This window comes from Hyperolius riggenbachi, chromosome 8, assembly GCF_040937935.1.
Source record: "Hyperolius riggenbachi isolate aHypRig1 chromosome 8, aHypRig1.pri, whole genome shotgun sequence".
In the NCBI taxonomy this organism is placed as follows: Eukaryota; Metazoa; Chordata; class Amphibia; order Anura; family Hyperoliidae; genus Hyperolius; species Hyperolius riggenbachi.
Genome location: NC_090653.1, coordinates 241,549,607 through 241,571,433, shown reverse-complemented (window position 1 = coordinate 241,571,433; position 21,827 = coordinate 241,549,607). Strand labels below are relative to the sequence as shown.

The following is a 21,827-nucleotide window of genomic DNA, read 5'->3' as shown; positions in this document are numbered from 1 at the left end:
CTTATCACAAAGCCAAGACTGGTGCCAATATCCTGAGCTCCATTGAGGGGGGGGGGGGGGGGGGGGGGGGGGGTTGACGGATGGTAGTTAGTTTCTTGTTAAATAGATTTGAGTAGAACCGATACCAACCTTGATCTTTGCAACAGTGCCCAAAATTGCAAATGGCAACACTGCGCAGATTCCCGTAGTTGCCAGGTCTTACTGCTTTGAGATATGGAAAGCTGGTTTCTATTTGGTTGCTAATCATTGTGTTTAAATGTTTTGTACTGGAATCCTGAAATCCTTTTTAAAGGAATAGAAAGTGTGTACAGTCTGTAGCAAGGACACCCTCATATGCAGATACTGTTATATTGTGTGATGGGCTGTGAAATTTTCAGAGGGACTAATTAGCAAAATACTTCTCCTAAACTTGTGCCAGGAACGCCCCCTTGTCTTCTCTCTCTCTCTCTCTCTCTCTCTCTCTCTCTCTCATATTGTTAGGTCAGTGATCTGCAAACTTGGCTCTCCAGCTGTTAAGGAACTACAAGTCCCAGAATGCATTTGCCTGTATGAATCATGACTGTGGCTGTCAGACTCCTGCAATGCATTGTGGGACTTGTAGTTCCTTAACAGCTGGAGAGCCAAGTGTGTAGTGTAGATCACTGTCTTAGGTGAAATGCACCCCCCAAACCCAGTCAACTATTGAATAGCTGCTTTGGACTCACAATCCACAGTCTTACCCACAGTCCTCTTCGTCTCTGGATTGATTATCCACAGTCCACCACTCTGCTCTCTGGATTGATTTTCCTATAGCAATGTTTTTTTTTTTTTTGTTTTTTTTTATTTTATGTATCCAGCTGTGTCTTGGTGCATCCTGCCTACCTTCTATTACAGAACTGTTTTGTAGCGCTAAAGTGTTAGTGCTCCTTTTCTTGCATGTATTTATTGGGAAGACTTGAGATATTACCAGACTATGATGAAATGATTAGGTCTCTCCTCTGTTTATCGGTCTTCTTCCTTCTTTCTCTTTCTCTCTCTTGCCACCTTCAGGTTTCCTCCATTTTGAAGGAGCTGGTATCAGATCTTCATAGAACCAATGGGGTATCCATCCCCACACTGGCAGATATGAAGGTGAGGTGTCAGTTTGGAGGATGGTGATCTGCTCATGATGGCGCTGCCTGTGCTTCCTTGCTTGCTGTGTCTGTTTTTTTTTCCGGCATTGTTGGCTGCACTATGTACTGTACTTTTGTGCTTGGTCTATACTTTTTGTTAGTAAATATCACCAAGGGACAGTTATTGCATTTTTTTTTTGTACTGAGCTTTGGTGGAAATGGCAATGCCGTGATGCAAAGGGACATGCAGGTAGGGGACGTGTGTTACAATGTTGAAGGATAGCTGTATTTACACACATAGTACAGTCATCCATTTGTTCCCCAACAATTCACCAAAAACTAAATCTGATGCACTGCTTAGGATGTGTGGCTACAGCAATCTGACTACAGCAGACTATACCACCACCCCTATTTCATGAACACTCCATGCTGGTAGTTGTAAACAAATATGACCTTTTTTACTCACCCAGTGAATCTAGGAGGTATTGTGTATTTTGCTGACATATCGATAAACACAAATTTAAAGTGAACCTTAACTCTTGTACAGGACATAAGGGAAACAGAGAAATGCACCCTGTGCGTTCTTAGAGAGAAGAGCCTGTCTAATTCCTCCTTAAAAAAAAAAAATCACAAGTGTAATTTGTTGTTGCATAAGGGATTGGGTCCATATCACCGACAGATAACATCAGTCCACCGTGTGTACGGGTCTGCAGCTAGGAGGTAGACCAGGATGCAGGTCCATTGATTTCTAATGAGCACAGGTTTATTGACGGCGTAGCCATAGAGTGCCATAGCTCATGCTCCTCACCACCAGAAGCTTCCTGTCTGTCTTCTAGCTTCATTGGGTACAGTGTAAATTAAATGATTTTGTTAAGAGGCTTAAATCTATTATGTTTAAAGAGACACTGAAGCGAAAAAAAAAACTATGATATGATTTGTATGTGTAGTACAGCTAAGAAATAAAACATTAAGATCAGATACATCAGTCTAATTGTTTCCAGTACAGGAAGAGTTAAGAAACTCCAGTTGTTACCTCTATATACAAAAAAGCCATTATCTCTACGACTTTAAAAGTCGGGGAGAGGGCTGTTTTCTGACTTTTATTATCTCAACTGTTAGTTAACTATTTACTTTTCCTCTGGCAGAGGAGAGGTCATTAGTTCACAGACTGCTCTGAAAGAATCATTTTGAATGCAGAGTGTTGTGTAATCTGCACATATTAGAGAATGATGCAATGTTAGAAAAAACACTATACCTGAAAATAAAAATATGAGAATATTTTCTTTGCTGCTAATCTTCTAGTTATTATTCATAGTACACAACCAATTCACTATATCATATATTTTTTTTCGCTTCAGTGTCTCTTTAAAGGAGGTTTTTTTTAAAAAAAAAGTTTCACTTGGGGCTTCTACCGCCCCCCTGCAGAAGTCCTGTGCCCCCGCCGTCCTGAAATGATCCTCCGGTCCGCCGCTGCATCTCACTTTCAGTTCCGCCAACTTTCAAGCCGATGGCCACTACGCCTGCACTGCCCTGACTGCGCGCATCCTTACTCCTGCTCACTGCGCAGGTGCAGTACGAGAAAACCTTGGGAGCGAGGACGGCCAGGACAGTGGAGTCGCCATAACCATCGGTGGAACTGAAAGTGAGCACTGGTGCTCAAGGATACTTTGGTCCCCCGCCGCGGGCACAGGACTTCTGCAGGGGGACTTGTTTTTAAAGTAAAACTTTAAAAACAAAAGAAACCCTGAATAACGCCTTTAAACCTGCTAGATGCAACTTGGCCATTCAGGGCCATCTAAGCCAAGAATCTAGCATGTACAGCTGTCACATGATGTCATTTAAAGTATACCCGAGCCAATGTGTGATGTGAGATAAACTGTATGTACAGTACAAAACACTAATAACCAGGGTATTTTATTTTGCTGCCTGAAAAAGTTAAGATTTAGGAATGCAAGTAATAGTTTGTCTTGTCGGTACTTTGTTGGGAATATAGTAAACTTCACTGATAAGCAAATTACAGCCATAACAGTTTTCCTTGCAGAATACAACTTCTGAGGGCAGGTAGAGATTATAGAAAAACAAAACAAACGGTATATAGTCCATGTATTTTAACTCTAGGACACTTTGCCATTGAGCAAAGACAATAAAACATTCAGTCTACTTTGTAAGGTTAGGTTCACAGTGGTCAGTTACATAATGCACGCGTTATGAGTGTGAACTGCAATGCAGACTGGACATAGCCAGTATTAGAAAGCCTGCATGAAGTGAGTTAGAATAACAAGATCCGTTACAATGCAGTGCTGTGAACAGGCCCATAGAATTGTATGGGCAGTGAGTTGACATGCAGAATTATTCTGCAGTGCAACTGAGCACTATGAACTAGCCCTCAGTGTTTACATATAAAATAGAGCCATGGGGTATCTTAACAAAAAAGTCTTTTTAGGAGTAGGAGGATAAATACAATTGTTTTTCTCATCAGGTTATTTTCACCTCAGGTTCAATTCAAAGGCCCGCAGATCTTTACATTCGAGCGCCGAACAGTTATTTCCCTCCTTATTTGAGCTGCCGCCTCATCATACACTTACCATACATTGTCCTTCCTCCCCTCCATACAGCTGCAATACACATTGCTGGACTGTGCCAGTATGAGCTCGTGTCAGGAAGGATTCCTATGGGTGCTGTTATTTTGCTTGTTTACCTTTGCGTGTTGTCACTTTCCTCTATAACTGCTAGTGTGAAGTGACCAGATCTCTGTATCCAGACATCCTATGTAGTAGATTTAGGGTGCCCATACATTACTCAATTTTGTGGACTGATCAACCTTGCGAATCAGTAATGTTTTTTTAGTAATCTTTTAATCGATTTCCAGCCAAAATTGGTAGGATGGATCGATCCGGAATGCTGAAAATTACTGTCAGCCTCCCTATCGCTCTCACTTCAGGATCCCTTTAAGGGGACCCCGCGGTGAGAGGGGATATGGAGGTTGCCATATCTATTTCCTTGTAAACCATGCCAGTTGCCTGGCAGCCCTGTTGATCATCTGGCATTAGTGTCTGAGTCAAAACCCTGGAGCAAGCATATGAGTAATCCAGTAGAACCTAAATCTGAGTATTCAATCTGCTGCATGCTTGTTCAGAGGTCTATGGCTAAAAGTATGAGACACAGGATCTGGAGGAGTGCCAGGTAACTGGAATTGTTTAAAAGGAAATAAATATGATTTCGTATATCTCACCTAGGGTATCCTTTTAAAGTCCGGTGGCTGGGCCACTGGCATGCGTAAACTATTAAGCGAAGATATAGATTTGCACTAGGTGGCCAAGCCCCTACTGCTTGCCAATCTGGCTATATAACATACATGTTTAGCAAAAAAAAGCAACAGCCAATGTAATCTGGAGGATAGCTAACGCTAAAACTGGTTGCCCAGGTTTCTCTCTGCATACATATTTATTTATTTTATTTATTTATTGTATTTATAAAGCGCCAACCTATTACGCAGAGCTGATATACAGGATGGTGTTTGTGTGTATATAATAGACATAGCCAGTGTAAATTACATAATTACACTGATTTACATTATATAAATCAATATTCCCGTTGTATTTCACTTCCTCTGTGTAATCTCGTAGCTCCGTCACACATTTTGTTGTCTGGTTTTCAGCCATGTGACCATACAGGATTAGTTGCTTCTGCTGCTGCTTAGCCTAGGCCTCTGCAGGCCAGATTGTATCTGTCGCATGCTTCTGATGAAAGATCCTGCCATTTGCTCAGTTGCGCCTCAGAAATAACTCTGGCAGGATATAAAGCTTGTTTGAAATCAAGCGTATCAGTGTCACTTCTGTTCTAACAGTTGTCCCAGACAGCAGGCTGACATTCCTGCAGCGACTGTGTGTGTTGGGATGCTGCTGTACGCAGAGCCTGGTGTCTCGATAAATGTTTGGGTAGAGGCAGCTTTTATTCATGGCGGTGATCTGACAGTGGGTAGAAAATATTGTGTGAGAAATAGAGCTTGTTCAGTAAGAACTGAGGTGCTGCATGAAGCCACAGCTGTCACATGTGCTTTGGAATTTGCAATGTATACAGCCAGGCACCCCAGTGTTTTCAAGCCAAAGTCCAAGCGAGTAAGAAGTTGTTTATCTACAACCACAACAAAATATTTGTAAAGCGATTTTCTCCAGTTGGACCCAAAGCTCATAGATTTGTCTCAGATCAGTACACAGTTATGTTACTGGGAGAAAGTAATGTGATCTTAAATACTAGGATAAACAGGTGACACTTCAGTTTTGATTTCAACACCTCCAGAGTTAGAGCTGTCTTGATTGGGCGTGGCAAGGCATTCCAAAGGGTAGGGGTAGCATGACAGAAGGCTCTGGCTCCAAAGGTTTTGAGTTGGACTTTGGAGGGTGGTGAAGTTATTAGATCCTTTTGATCTGAGATTGTGGGAGGTGCGACAGTTTCAAAAAAATCCTTCAGGTATCCTGGACTTAGGTTATATAGGGATTTGAATTTTAGCATGCCAGTTTTGAAGAGTATTCTCCATTTAGCCAGTGAAATGAGAAAATAATTTAATATGGTAATAGCAGGGTAGGCCTGTGAACAGCCTTGTATGCTAGTTCTATTAACAGAAAAGGCCTATTATTAGTATCCCTGTTACACACCTATGTATCTCTGACATTTTCTGCATTGCTTTAGTACACTGAATCATTTGTGTCTTATTAGATACATTTTGAGAACCCATCATGGACAGCGGGGCATTCCTGTAACATGCTCCATGGCACCTGCCTGATCCTGATTCCTACTTGGATCATTTTCATATAGCAATGGGCAAGGACAAAAAAGTCAGTTTATAAGGAGAGGAATGTCTATCAGTAATTGGCTGTTAGATTGAACACTAAATGCCACACTGCTGTGTATCTGTGACTGCAGCTAGTCTTTATAATAAGTACATAGGTAGTACTTCCTGAAAAGGCACAGATAGGGGGAGGGAAATAACGAGCTGCGGGTGTCTGTGTCACAGGCGTCGCTCCCTTCTCCCTTCTTATCCTTTATTCCAACAACTCCCTAACTTGTCAAACAGGATGCACATAAGTCACAGCTGGCACGTCATTCTCTGTCACTATGGAAGCCGTTCTCTGGTGAAGCACTTGTTTCTGGAGTAATGGCTCATACATGAGCAGCTTCACAACTGTTGCTGTACTTGTTCTGGGGGATATTCAGGTAAAGCAAGTCTCAGCTATTTGCAGGGAAATGTTTCTGGAGAGATTCTCTCCTTCCATGGTCCCTGTGAATAATGCTCCAGCTCCCAGTACCCAGTATGCTTTGGAGACTAAACAAAACAATGTTTGTTTAAAGTGTACTCGAGGCAAAATAAAGTTTATGTACATATACAAATAAAATAAAAAAGATACTGACCTAAGAAGAAGGAAGTGTCTGGATCCTGCTGAGGCTTCCCACATCCTCCCAGCCCCCACCGTTGCTGTGCGTGGATTCCTGGGACGAAAAAAAGAAAGAAGGGTGCAGGAGCCTTAGGCCCCGTTTACACTTATTCAGTTGCGCTCAGTTATAACTGAAAGGTCAACTGATTTTCAAAGTACTGCCCATGTTTTCCTATGGCACCTTTCACACTTAATGCGTTTTAACTGAAATCTTTTTCACAATGCACTGCTATGGAGAAGAAAAATAAAATGCGTACCTACTGATTAAGTGTAAACTGGGCCTTACAGTAAAAAAGGGCACTGCCGTGGGTGGCATTATAAAAGCCGCAATTTGTGGCAATGCAGGGAAATTTGGGCACCCATATTTGCCTGCTTTGTTGCAAATCGTAGCTTTGCGGAGGCAACGCCAGGTTGATCGCTGGTCAAGGCATTGGGGGTCGCTGTACATACGCCAGGTTCTCTACAGAGGCTCCTTCAAGGAAACCTGAACTGAAACTAAAAGTCAAAATAAACCTGTCATACTTGCCTCTCGTGTAGTCTACTCCACAATCTTTCTCCTCTCCCGTGTCCTGTTTGTTCGCTGTGATCGATGGAATTCTCCATCCTCAATTTTAAAACTGGTGATGATCCTGTTGCAGCATCCAGGTCAGCACACTGTTCAACTGAAGGGAAACATGGACACTACCTTGCACATAATTTTGTCCTTTCAGTTGTAACTGACAGCAACTAATATGTTTCAGTTCTGGCAAAATCTGGTCAGAACTGGAAGGAATCATTGTTAGAAGCAAATGGTGAGCTTCTGAGAGGAACTGATGGCAAGGTAAGTACCGTATGTAATATGCAGGTACACCATGTGTTTATTTTCTATAATTATACTCAGTGCAGGTTCCCTTTTAACAACCCCCTCTGCTGAGTTTAATCTGGTGTGGGCACACAGCTTCAGAGGTTCTTAGATGTTAGATTACAATATCTACTGCAAGCAAAAAATAATGTAAGTATACACATGTATTAACATTTCTCTACTTGATGAAGTGAAGTTATTGAGAAAATACAGCCACTTCATGCTTACGGTAGTTCTCTCTTTAAAGTCTGGAGTTGTTTTCTCCTTTGTAATAAAGAACTGATGAGCGCTTTTTTTTGTGCCCAGTATTACTTCACAAGACCATGTTGGCTCACTTTGATGGCATCATTTATAGGAGATTTCCAAGCTACTGTACAATAGTGCTGACCTCATAAGAAGTCTGTCATGCATAATCATAAATGGGCAATAACAATCCGTTATGGGATATAATGCATAGTTCAAACAAATGTGACCTTTTCAGTCATACCACACTTTCTCTTTAGTATAGTTTGCTTTGATGAATAAGATTTTCCATTTTCTGTACAACCCTTTGAAGGATTTGATTTTCTGCGCTTCATGCTTGCAGACTGATGTCAGCCTAGAGGCACACTGAGGCAGTGCTGTCTGTGAGGGAAGAAGAGACATTGGTCTCCAGTAGTATTGCACTGTACATACTGTATACTGGTTCTTGGTATAGTCCTTCTGTTGGCTGCCTCAGAGGAAACTATTTGAGTGCTGGTGTGTGACTGTTACTGTCTGACTTTAAATCAGGCAAATCTGACTTTAACTCAGGCAAATCGGCTACAAGCTAGTTAACCTGCAGTTAGAGAAATATGGATGGAGTCATTGCTGACCACCCCCCCCCCCCCCTTTGAAAACACTGCCACCCTAAGGGCCCTTTTACACTCCATGCATTGCATTTAGATGCATTTTATTTTTTCATAGTGCAGTGCATTGTGCTTTTTAACTGATTCGTTTTTCCATAACAGTGCATTGTGGAAAGCTTTCAGTTAGAATGTATATAATGTCCATGTTTACCTCAGTTCTCAGTTCAGTGTTTTTAACTGAAAGCTTTTTCACAATGCAGTGCAAAACAAGTTTGCCTTCTTAACTACTTAAAGGCCTCGTCACGCCAATTGGTGTGAACGCAGCGGCAGCCCCAGGACTGCCTAACGCCAATTGGCGTGCAGTCCCGGTGACGTGGTTTGCAGGAGATCGAGCCCGCCGATGCGCGCACATCTCTGCTTGAATGACGGAGCTCTGATCGCCGCTAGGAGACTGATGGAGAAACCGACTATTTACACTGTACAGCGCTGTGATCTAAGGCAGCGCTATACTGGGGACAGCCGTGATAGTCTGCTGTCCCCCGGGGAGGCTCAGAGAGCTACCGGCTCTCATAGGCTGATGTCTATGAGAGCCAATCGCTGGGATTGGCTGGTGGGGAGGGGGGTAATGAAAAAAATACACTAATTTATCTGAAAATAAAATACAAACAGCAGAGATCAGAGCCCAGCAACAGAAAGCTCTGTTGGTGGGCAAAAAAAGGGGGGGTCACTTGTTTACGAAGGGCCCTGCAGTGAGCCCGTTAAAGCTGCAGCTTCCTGAATTGTAAAAAAAATAGCCTGGTCACTTGGGGGGTGTAAGCCAAGTGGTTAAAACAGAATGTATTTGCGATAATTCAGGTTGGATTGAGCATATAATGTCTCCACAATGCATTACTGCTAAATATGCAAATTATCCCTTGTTGTCCCTGTAAGCTAGCTCTGTTATGGGAAGTTAAACGCATGAGTTTTTCAGCGTATAGTGTAAAAAAGTTCACACCTAAAACGCTAACGGTTACCGCTAGTGTTTTGTGGAAGTGATTCTGCCGTGATTAACACGGATAAATCACTGGATAAAATAGCGTGTTGGGAGCAATCGGGATTAGCGGTTCTATATATGCTAATCGTAATTGCTCAAGAATCGCAGCCAAAACGCTGCAGGTAACGCGTTTGCTAACGCGGCAGTGACAACACTGCCATAGGATTACATGTGCTAAGCGGTTTTAAAAACCGCTAGCGGTTTGCTGTGAGCGTGAATCGTGAGATTCCCGCTCAGGTGTGAACGGGGCCTAATACTTGCAAACGTGTTGACACCAAACATGCAGACTCAATTGGCTGCATTTTTGTGCCAGGAAGTATGTCGCTCAAATTGCTGAAACCGGTCCAAAACTTTTGGTTTCTCAATCGTGTGCCAGTGCTGCGCTTGAGGTGATAAAGAATGACCCTGTCTTTCAATGTAACCCAATGGGAGCAGCTTACATTGAAAGACACTGAAAGACACGGCCAGGAGCCAATGAAAGTCTCCTGACACAGGGCTCTACCATCATAAAGACAGGCAAAGCAAGTAAGAGGCGGCGGGAGCGACGGAAACGACGGATGCGCGCAGTGGCGGCTAATTGAAATCTACGCCCTGCCAGCCAGGTAACCACCAAAACGGGGCGTAGATTTCAATTACCTTGGTACTTAAGTAGTTAAAGGAACACTATGGATTTGAAATATTTTTTCTATTGAGATAGGAAATGTTTGGGAAGTGTGTATACATTTCACTGACAACCTCTTTGTTTACTGTTATCAAAATCCTTTCACACTATACTGATGGCAGAATGAACACTTCATCTGTTAACCCTGTGTGTAACTGTTTGTGTGAGGGCCTGTTTCCACTAGCATGGAAATCGGGCCGAATTCAGAGAGTTTCCCCGCAGGAATATCGCGCGGGAAACTCTCCCATAGGCAACTATGGCGCCGCCGGCCGAATCGCTTACCCTAGCGATTCGGCCGACACTGGCCACAGTTTTCGTGCGGGAGGCTGCGAATCCCATAGCCGTGCATAGCACGGCTCATGGGATTTGTCTGCTTTCCCGCAGAGCAGGAAGTGCCACCGCGCGTCTTGCAGCCACGCGTGGTGGCTAGTGGAAACGTGCCCTGAGAGAAAGCTCTCTGCAGCTTTTGTGTACTGTCTCTGACTGAAGTGTCTGAAGAGAGCAGAGAAAATGTAACTTGTTATAAACATTAGTAATTGTCTTTGGCACCACAGCTTTTCATACTGTTTTTGCTTTCAGAGAAAAATACTCTAGTCTTTTTCAGTGCACAACCACTGTTGCATATCAGACACCCCTTGTGCAATTGATTTGTTCCAAAGAAAGTTAAATCCTACACTCAATAAATTAAAGCTTTGGTCTCTATTTAACATGAAATGTAGGAAAATGTTTACAGAGCTACTTAGACATTAGTAATTTTAGAACACTTGGGTAGTGATGATGATCTTTTTAATGCTTCAAGTTAATAACCTTAGTTTGTTTTTTCATCGTATGTTTTGCTGTTCAGATTTTTGAGATCTCTGCTTTAACTGCCATTTTGTTTGCAGAGTGTTTGTTGCCTTCTAACTCATTACCATGTGTCACTAATACATGTCGTGTGTCCTAACAGGTTATTTTGGAGCAAGATGTTTCTTTTGATGCTGAAATCATATCAGAAGATGTCTTGGATAACTCTAAAACCCCAACTCAAACCTACTTTGATAATCCACTGGCTGAGGTGTGCAGTTGCCTCACACTAGTCACTAAGATTCCTTTCTAATAAGTCTTTCTCTTCTTCAACTCTTCTTTCCCACACCTTGTGGCTACAACAAGGAAACTTTGATCTGAGACCTGTAAAACCTAAATCCTCTGTTTCAGCTTGGAGACGCTCAGTTTGCTTTGCATTGTATGTTCTGCTCTTATGTTTGCCGGTATTGCATAGATAGCAGATGTAATGTATGAAATTGGAAATCTGGTGCTGGTTTTCCTTTGTGATACTCACAGGCCTAAAGAAATCTGCAAAGTTTCAAAAGGAGACCAAAGTACAAGACTACACACATTCGAAATAATTTGCCCATAGTGTAAACAGGTTTATTGTCAGGTCTTAGTGGACAATTTTCTGCAAACCTGAGGAACGGCTGGAAAGTGTAATAGTTAAGGGCTCCACCTCTGATAAAGGAGACTCCAGGGTTCGAGTCTCTGCTCTTCCTGTTCAGTAAGCCAGTAAAGAGTCAAACACAGCCTATTACTGTAAGCATGCACTTAGTGCCTGCAGGATTATTATAACATGCTATGTGCCTACATACTTGGACTTCCAAGAGACTACCTGGGTTTCATTCAACCATTGAGAAGCAGAAAGCAACTTTCCTGAGCTTCTTTTTGGACATAGTTTTACTCCTGAGGTCCAGGTGTGAGAGGAAACCTGACATAAGAAATATAAAATACGCCATTACTGGCATTCCTTTAAAAATGCTACTTCCTTGGCTGTTGTGCTGTTCCTTTGTCTCTAAATCACTGACCCAGAATGAGTATGCAGATGAGGTGTTCTGACTCCTTAAGCCCAATCCACACGATGCGATTCTTTGTGCGATTTGATTACGATTCTATTTACGATCCGATTAAATCCGACATGTCCGATCGGGATTCGATTTGCCATTGTTTTGCAATGGCAAATGGAATTGAATCAAATCCCAATCGAACATGTCTGATTTAATCGGATCGTAAATAGACTCGTAATCGAATCACACAAAGCATCGTATTGTGTAGATGAGTCTTTAGGCCACTCTCTGGGCCGATTAGCGGACGATTAACACGAACGCCTAATTGCTAGCACCTTACTAATGATATGGCAGCGATCTACTGCCTGCGATTTGCGATTAGCAGCAAATGCAAAATGTGGTGCATGCATTTTTCTGCAATTCTAGAGTGAACGTGATTAGCATGCTAAAAAGCCCTAATTGCGATCACTCAAAAATCGTGAGTGTACAGCGATTTTACTGCAATAATCGTGGTAAAATCACCAGCACAAAATGTTTGCCAGTGTGAATGGGCCCTTATGGCTCTGAGGAGTTATGGTTCTATAGCAGGGGTCTGAAACCTTTTTGGCTGAAAGAGCCATAAACGCCACATATTGTAAAATGTATTTCCGTGAGAGCCATACCATATGTTTCAAACTGGGACAGTGTGCATGCGCAGCAGAGGGCTCACGCCCCTGTTGCCATGGTGATGTATATACAGTTGATCCTCTGGGCAGCGGAAGTGTCAGACACGTCTTCAGCTTCTCCTGGTTTTCAGCAACATCAGCAATTTCCCCGAGAGCCAAAAAAAAGGAAAAATGCAGACTAACCGCTTGTGTAATTAGCTAACTGACTTGGGGATTGATTCACTTTGTAGGATGAGATCCCCGCACTTTGGCCCAACAGGCTGCCTGTCAAGTGACAGGCAGCCTATTGGGCCAATCAACGTGCGGGGATCTCGTCCTACAAAGTCACTGGACCTGACGGTCCAGGGTGGGACAATTGGAGCAGCTGTTAGTTTGGGGGGGGGGGGGGTGAGTAAGTTAGTAGTGCATGCTACAGCAGTAGGGTGCCTACTTTGAAAATGTTACTTTCTCTGCCACACTAAGCTGCACTGCTTGATCAGTGTACCTTATTGAATCAACTCCTACTGATTTGTCTGTGAGCCAGATGTAGCCATCAAAAGAGCCAATAGGTTCCCTACTCCTGTTCTATAGCCAACAAACTTGTTTTCTTGAAAAGTAAACTAGGAATCCTTTACATTCTTTGTCTACTTGTTCTTGGAATTGCATCTAAAACCTAGAGACCTATTTGCCCTTATTCAAATCGATTTAACTCCTAGGTGACATTTCACATCTTATCAATAAAATTCCCTATCAGCAAGCAAGAAAATAATTTTGACAGTTGTTTTTCACGTATCTTTCAGTAAGTTTTCAATTGCTGAAATATTCTTTTAACCCATAAGCAACTTCAGTAGAGTTCTCGTTTGGAATAGGTGCACTGATTTTTACCTCAGTCAGCAGAACTCGTTGTGCTGTAAATTCTTGGAATGCTTTGATCTCTCTACAAGCAGAAAATATAGAAAGTGAAAGCAGAAGTCCTCTGTTATTGTCTCACACTGCTCCTAGTGACAAGCGGCCATGAATACACATTACAGCAGTGCTCATTAGAAGCAAGGGAATGTAACAAGTAAGAAATAAGAAAAAAATGTGCTAAAACCAATTGGTCTAGAGCACTTGCAAGCCTCTAAATACAGTGGGTGCTAAAGGGTTAAATAGAAGATGAAACATTATCTCTAAGGGAAAACTTAGAGGATATAATGAATTGAATAAGAGCTGTTGTGTTTATTTAAATTCCCTTCCATGTGTTTAGAGTTCAGTTTGAAGCCACTGGTTTAGCTGTGATCATCCAGGTGATTAGTCCTATTGGCATGTAGATTATGCTATTTCATTTAGATGAATAGAGTGCCAAGCACTGCTCTGAAATCCTCTCCATCTAGGCACACATGCTAGGCAACACTTGGTCAGGGCAGCTAACCAACAATCAGCTAAAGGAGGGGATGGGGAAGCTGTGTATAAAACTATCCAGCTTTTTCTAAAAAAAATTAAATGTGGGGTAAGCAGAGCTCCTGATTAAAGTACAGTGCCAAGTTGAGTGGTGGAAGCCTAAATTACATGGGAGGTTATTTGGATGTATTGGCTGATGCTGCAGCCACTTTCCCTGATGAAAGGAAGTGCTGCAGAAGAGCTGCTAATTGGCTGGTTCTGTTTGAATCGTGCTTGCCAAACCTTTTTGGCCATTCGAGCAGTTATAAGTCAGCTTTAAAACATGGTTAAAATGTGTTATTGGAGGTTGCACACTGAACAGTAAAAATAATCCTGATGGAAAATGGGAGGACTGCTTTTTGTTTTTTGTTGTTGTTGTTGTTGTTTTTTTTAACCACTTCGCATCCAGACCTTGTTTTCAACTTATTGACCAGAGCAGTTTTGACAGTTTAGCTATGTCCCTATTTAATCAGAAATAACGTTATCCCTACTTATGACACAGAAATGAAATATATATTGTTTTTTTCAAGACAAACTAGGCTTTCATTGTATGCCATTTTTTCCCTCAAACAATTTTGTTTTCTATGAATTTTAATGGGAAAACAAAGAAAAAAATAGATAAAACATGTATTTCTCAGTTTTACCAATTCCACTTTAAAAATAAAAAGTGCTACTGTCGATAAAAAACACACATTTTGTTTGGCTATTCTTACCGCTTATCACAAAACTTAGATTATGTTCCTGTCACAATTTATGGTGAAGATATTTGATTCTGAAATAGTGCTACAAAGTGTGTTTTTCACTATGAAATGAGAAAATACAAGTATTTTTAATAGTAAAAATCAATCTCATTAGCTTAGGAAACTTATATTCCTATTCACCAATTAGGCTAGGTTTCCATTTGTGCGGCGGCATGCGTCTTGCGAGACGCGATGCCGGCACAGCTGTTGCCTCTCGCAGCCGAATCCCTCTAGCCGCGCTATGCACGGCTATGGGATTCGGACAGCTACGGACGAAATTATGCTGCAGGGCCTCAGATTTTTCCTCGGCCACGAATTCGGATGGCTCTCATAGACTTCTATAGGCTGCTGAAATCCATCCGAATTCGTGGGCGGGGAAGCCTGTATTCGCAGCAGTGGAAACCCGGCCTTAGTCCTGCATCAAATAGTGCCAAAAATATGCACAGGAGCAAGACCAATCCTGCACAACACTGCTTCTGCTACAAGACGTATATCTACTGACCTGTGGCTTAGATGAAGTCCCAGAGGACGTATATCTACTGACCTGTGGACGAAGTGGTTAATGTAGTAGACCTCTTTGGTAATGTTGTTTAAACAGACACATACTTGTGCAAAGCAGGTGCATGTTTATGCCCAGTTATAGTGATTTGTGTTGTCTCGTTTTATGTTTGTTCTGCTGCCGCGCCTGATGTAGCATGCTGCCCTGGCTTATGCTGTCTGTCCATAGATCATTTAGTGACCTGGTAACTCTCCTCTGCTTTTCTCTGGTCTGAACCCTCCTGACTTCTGGTAATACTCTTGTTTTCTTGTCATCCAGCAGAATGACCACGATGGTACAAAGGTGGCAGATGGAAACAGGTAGGTGTAATCCACTGTGTGTGTATTATGTTGCAGAGGTGTAAAACTCAAACTATAGCAAATAAAAGAAAAAATACCTTTCTACCCCCTCCTTTAAGACTGATGCACATGCTATTTTCACATCAGACTAATCTTGAACTTGTTATTTTCCAGCAAGTCCAATCTGCTTTAGATCGTGAAAGGGATCGATTTTGAGATCCGTACTGCACAAAATCGATCCCTTTCATGGTCGGAAGCAGATCGGACTTGCTAGAGATCTAAATTGTGTGTCCAGCATTAATAAGATTAACATCTAAATCTTCACTACAGAAGAGGGAATTAGTGTGTCAATCAATTACCTGACAGCTGCTGGTTCCATCTAAACCCATAAGTGAAGGTGCCCATACACTCGTCAGATTGGCAGCAGATAGATAAGAAATGCATCTGATGATCTATCTGATGCGTTTTTAAAACATTTTTTACCAGGATAGAATTCCAATAGATTTCAGTTTGAAATCTATTGAAATTCGATCTGATGGCATTTTTTTGCCATTAGATTTCCATTAAGGCCAATGCAAATTGATAAGCAATCTCATCAGATCGACCTAAATTTTCCACCCTGCCAGTTCAATGGAAATCCATCGAAATCGGTCGATTGGCCAACCGATTTTCGATCGATCGGTCAGCCAGAAAATCGGCTGAGTGTATGGGCCCCTTTAGAGAAAAACTTTTAACCTCCCCGGCGGTATGATTATCTCTGGATTTTAGGGTCTAAAAGCGGTGCAATTTTTTTCACATGCTTTTAGGCCCTAAAGCTATGGGAAAAAAATCACACCGCAGAGAGATCTGAAGCAGTCTTGCACTTACCTCCCTGGGATCCAGCGCTGCATTTCTCCTTCTGGATGGCGTTATAGCCCTATAGTGAGATCGCCGTCATGATGACAAACCGCGATCTCACCTGAGGGAACCAGGGCCTCCGAGGACCAGAAGAAGAATGGCTGCCAGCATCTGGATCCCGGGGAGGTGGGTTGAAATAAAATAAAATAAAAAACCGCCCAGTGTGGAGAAGCCAGTTGCGTGTGGTCCGGTATTGGTCATGGAGAGAATCCGAAGAAATAACAAGTTATTTAGGTGATACCTTTAATGACTAACTGTACAAGATTCCTTTGCAAGCTTTCGAAACTTCAAGTTTCTTCTTATGTAATACAATAACATTTCTATAGCGCTTTTCTCCCATAGGACACAAAGCGCTTAGGCTCTCTCAGATTCATTAGTTGGTATTATTATTTATTGAATTTATAAAGCGCCAACATATTACGCAGCGCTGCACAATTGGTAGTTGGATGAAGTATTCACACAACAAAAGTTATATTTCTGCAAATGCCAAACTGAACAGGTGCGTTTTCAGTCTGGATTTAAACATGTCCAGAGATGGAGCTGTCCTGATCTGTTGTGGTAAGGAGTTCCAAAACGTAGGAGCAGCATGATAGAAGGCTCTGGGACCAAAAGTTTCCAAGTGGACTCTGGGTATGACTAGATTATTAGAACCTGTGGATCTGAGATTGCGGGGATTGCCACGCAGCTGCAACATTTCTTTCATGTATCCAGGGCCCAGATTATTTAGTGATTTAAATGTCAGTAGGCCAATCTTGAATAGGACCCTCCATTCTATTGGTAGCCAGTGGCAGTGACGGGGTTGGTTGGTTAATAGTCTGGCAGCCGTATTCTGTATCAGCTGTAGGTCGTACAAGTCCTTTTTGGAAGGCCGGTGTAGAGAGCATTGCAGTAGTCCAGTCGGGAGGTAATTAAGGCATGAACTAAAGTAGGTAGATCTTCTGGGGGGATGAGGTGCTTGATTTTTGCGATGTTCTTTAGGTGAAAATAGGATGATTTCACCACAGCAGAGATGTGAGTTCTGAAGTTTAAATCCCCATCAATTAGAACTCCCAGGCTACGCACATGATCAGAGCTGTGTAGATCCGTGCCTCCTATTCCCAGTGGTGAAGACTGCAAGTTAAGTTGTTTTGTCATGCGCTGCCCTCCGATCAGAAGGACTTCAGTTTTTTCTGCATTTAGTTTCAGCCAGTCGTTACTCATCCATTGTTGTAGTTCGCGTAAGCAGGCATTTATAGTTGGAGTTGGGTCTGTCACACCAGGCTTGAAGGAAATAAATAGTTGGGTGTCATCCGCATAGCAGTGGAATGTCAGGCCATGTTTTTGGATTAGTTTTCCAAGCGGTAACATGTAAATTGTGAAAAGCAGGGGAGAAAGGATTGAGCCCTGTGGCACCCCATACTTAACCACTTAACGACCGCCTAACGCCAATAGGCGTCGGCAGGTCGAAGTGGTGTTACCATGGCGAGCAGCCGTTCCATGTCAGTTCACGGAGGGTGTCCGTGAACAGCCTGCGAGCCTCCGATCGCGGCTCGCAGGCTAATTGTAAACACGCGGGGAAGAAATTCCTGCCGTTTACATCATACGGCGCCGTAAAGGAGATTGGCGATCCCGGCCTCTGATTGGCCGGGGATCGCCGGCATCTGATCGGCTGAAGCCTATCCTAGGCGGCGCAGGACGGATATCCGTCCCGCGCAGCCCATAGCGAGAGGGAGCTAAGGGCAGAGAGGGCGGAAATCGCTGCGCTCGGCCACACAGAGTGGCGGCGATCAGACCCCCCCCCCCTGCAGGACATCCCCCTAGTCGGGGAAAAAAGGGGGGGAAGTCTGGTCGCCCTGCTTGTTATATGATCTGTGCTGTGGGCTGGAGAGCCCACGCAGCACAGATACTTAAAAAATAGCCTGGTCCTTAAGTGGTTAGGTGGACACTCAAGAAGGATTGGAACCACTGAAGAACTATGCCATCAATGCCGCAGTATTCTTGTAGCCTGTTTTATCAAGATGTCATGGTCAACTGTTTCAAAGGCTGCAGAAAGGTCTAGCAGTATCAGGATGGAGCACTCTCCTCTGTCTCTGGCCATGAGCAGGTGGTTCTTCAGGCAGGTTTCAGAACTGGATCAGAACCATACCTCCATACAGTGTGGAGACACATTGGCCCTAATTCAATTTATCTCCTAAGTTTTCTCTTAGAGGACATTTCACATCTTGTCAATAAAATACCCTCTAAGCCACCAGCAAGCAATAAAATACTCTGTCAGCACAGTTCATAAGTGATAAGAGCCATATTAATTCATGCCATGCACCGATGAGGATTAACCAATCCAAAACGGGCTGTATGCATGCTGAATTCATTTTGCTCTATATAGTTACAAGCTGACATATTATTACATTCCAGTGGTTCTGGAGGTGTGTTTGGCTTACAGGGACAACGATGGGATGATTTGCATATTCATTAGTGTTGAATTGTGGAACTCCTCAGATTTCACTCCAACCTGAATAATCACAAATGCCTTGTGTTTTAAGAAGGCAGACTTCTTAAAACGTGAACGTGCGCTCTATAGTGTACAATGCAATACCATAAATGGTTATATTGACATGCAACATGTGATTACGGGCCCCTAACAAACCACTTCAAGTCCACCTAAAAAAATATATAGCTTAAATTGGATCGCAGTCCTTTTTCACCAAACATAAAGTGCTTTCAGTGTTCACATCCACGGACGCTGCGCTCTCAATCAAAAGTCCACCAGTCTCCAACTTCCTGTGTCTTTATACTCCGTTATGTACATAAACAACAACACATAGCATGACTCCGTAGATTGACACCACCATATGTGATACGCTTCAAGTGTGAACCCTCCACACTCCGATATCAAGACTGCTCACCCTCTATGCTGACTGTCAAATTATTAGTGATTCCACTCCTTATTGTACTCCTCCACCAAAAAGCATAGCTGCAACAAGCACCAGGATACCCAGCCTCTCACCTTGTCTAGTTGCTGCCAAGTTATAGACTTCTGTTTTGTATAGCATCTTAGTGAGGAGGCTTTTTGGCCTCTTTCAGCCCCTTACACACTTTTAGGCGTTCTGGTTCACTATGAGCTTGCTTGGCAATCTGTAACTTAGAATGAATTGAGACCCCTCTACTGTTTACCAGACACTGCCATCAGGGGGCCAGAGGGAGAAGTGGCAGAGTAAGTAAATGCATGTGAACAGGTGGAAGAGTCTTGTAGGGAAGGGACAGTTCAAACTCTTGGGTGGGAGTTGGAGTAAAATGAGTGAGAAAGAATAGAGTACTTTGAAGTTTGTTTCCTTTAACTCACTCTGCTTGCAGCCTTTCTAGTTAAACATAGCACAGAATTAATTATACTACAAATTGAGAGGAACCAGAGCAGTGATTATGATGTGCATTATTTAGCAGGTTCGTCTCATCGACAGACAGTCTACGGCAGCTTTCCGAACAGCTGAATGGTCTAGTGTCACAAGTAGGTGAATGTTTTGTGTCTTTACAGAACAAAATGTTACATGTAGTGTTGTGTTTTTTCTTTACCCACATTATGAAGACCAGCCGCTATAGTACTAAGGTTATCAACTTTTACAGATAAAAACAAATACTTTGTTCAGATGAGTATATGCTATGAGGAATTTTGCAAGTATTTGAGTTTTCAATTTGACTGGCTCTGCAAAGGCTAGTTGAGGTACGGTGTGCATACTGGGTGTGTTAGATTTCCTTATTACTTATATCCATATTGGGGGGGGGGGGGGGGGGGGGGGGAGAGATTGCTGTTTGAGCTTAAATGCCTTTTCAGACATTAAGAACTGGGTTGAGCTGAAATGCAGAGAAGTTGAATTGCAAAATTATTTTTGGAGCACCAATAATTCATTGCAGTTTTTAAAAGAGAAACTGTAATTAACAATAACATAATTTAAACCTGAATATTGTTAAAAAAAAGAAAAAAAAAAAGCAAATGTATTCATTTAGTCTACTTTTGGCCAATGTAAAATCTTTCCTCTTTCACTTTTTAAAAAAAAATCAATGGTGTCAAGATCTTTAGTACTGTCAAGTGATTTTGGGGGAATGTTCATTTATGGAGAATTCTAAAGCCAGTTCAAAATATCTGTAGCAGAGCTTATGCAGCGCTCACATACTACAAAGCAGCATAGTTAAGTCCACTAAAGTCCATCAGACAAAGAGTGTATGCATTCCCTTGAATCACTTCTCAATAATATTAGACTTCCAATCCACAAAGTGGCAATATAAAATACGCTCACAGGCGTTAGTGGCTGATTGGATTACAGGTCTGCAAACAGGCTTTGGTAACAGATTCCAATGCGATCTTGCTTGCTTTACACTGTCTTGTTAAACTCAGAAACAAAAATAGGAGAAAACATAGCGTAATCCAGCCAGGGATTTCCACCCGATTATTCACACCTCCTCTCCGTGCTGCTAAACAACCATTGCCTCAACCAGCATGCATTAGACAAGATGCAAGCTCACCGAATAACGTTGCTGACCATTCACAGACCAGCCTTCAGCGCTTTACATGCATATGTACAGTCTTCAATCCTTCATAATAACTTCCATGGGACAAACCTTTAAGAACTTAAAACGTACTTTCTTAAGCATAAGCTTTTTTACAACTTTTTGTCAGGGAGGTGATGCCTCCCATTTTGTGCATCAATCCATTTAAGAGACAGTAGGATGCTACAATTGCATATTATTAGAGCATACTGGCATTGCTAAGAAGGAGCACGCATACCATAATTTAATAATGGTAGGAAATATTTCTGGTCTCCTAGAATGCTGGGGGAGGGGGATTCTGCATAATTAACAGCCGAGGCTAAATCTCAGTGGGAGGGAGGAGCTACATACCTATATACAGCACTATAGAGCTAAATAAAGTGTCTCTGATACTGAAACCAGGATATTTCATGTAAAAGTGGGTATCCTGAATAATTTACTGCATTCCAGTAAATGTCATTGCAGTTCCTCTTAACAGATTCTTGATATCTTTGAGAAGGATACTGGACAACCTAGAGTTACTAATCAGAATCCTTGTTCCATGTGCTGTCTTAGTTCTTGTCTTCACTTATACGATACTAAAAATCAAGTTGGTGACTATTTTTTTCTCTTTCAGAGCAATTCTTATATAAATGGGGAAAACCTTAACTCTTCCAGTGGCCCAGAAGCAGAGGTGAGTTTTATGCTGGTTTATGGCCAGCCAGATTTAGCATTCTTATGGTTAATTTTCAGGATTGTTGATTCAGTTTCTGCTGCAGAGCTGTCTTCTCACTAAATTAACTGCCAAAGACCAAATTTTTTTTCTGCTTCATGCGTATTTCCTATCTACATTAGTCAGATTTCTACATTCTATGTAGTATGCTGGTAGCAATGGGTAGTGTTAGGCCACACCTCCTATTAGGGACCAAAAACAGAATAATAGTGACAGGGACACACAGCTCCCTGAGCGTGACGAGACCGGAGGAAGCCCGGGAGGTGGAGAGGTGAGAGAAGCTCTGCGCAGCTATTGAAAATCTGTGTACGATGTGTGGAGGGATTCGATCCAATAGATCCCTTTCTGATCAGGTAATGAC

At 42.4% G+C, this 21,827-nt stretch overlaps 1 protein-coding gene across 1 annotated transcript in view; it reads left to right on the top strand.

Moving 5' to 3' along the window:
- The window catches only part of GOLGA2 (golgin A2), an 81,210-nt gene that overhangs the window by 21,715 nt on the left and 37,668 nt on the right, over positions 1 to 21,827 (top strand). Inside the window, exons 3-7 of the mRNA XM_068247961.1 lie at positions 1,030 to 1,110; positions 10,832 to 10,939; positions 15,320 to 15,360; positions 19,654 to 19,717; positions 21,371 to 21,427. Coding sequence (XP_068104062.1) covers positions 1,030 to 1,110; positions 10,832 to 10,939; positions 15,320 to 15,360; positions 19,654 to 19,717; positions 21,371 to 21,427 — 351 coding nt within the window. The remainder of the gene's footprint in view (positions 1 to 1,029; positions 1,111 to 10,831; positions 10,940 to 15,319; positions 15,361 to 19,653; positions 19,718 to 21,370; positions 21,428 to 21,827) is intronic.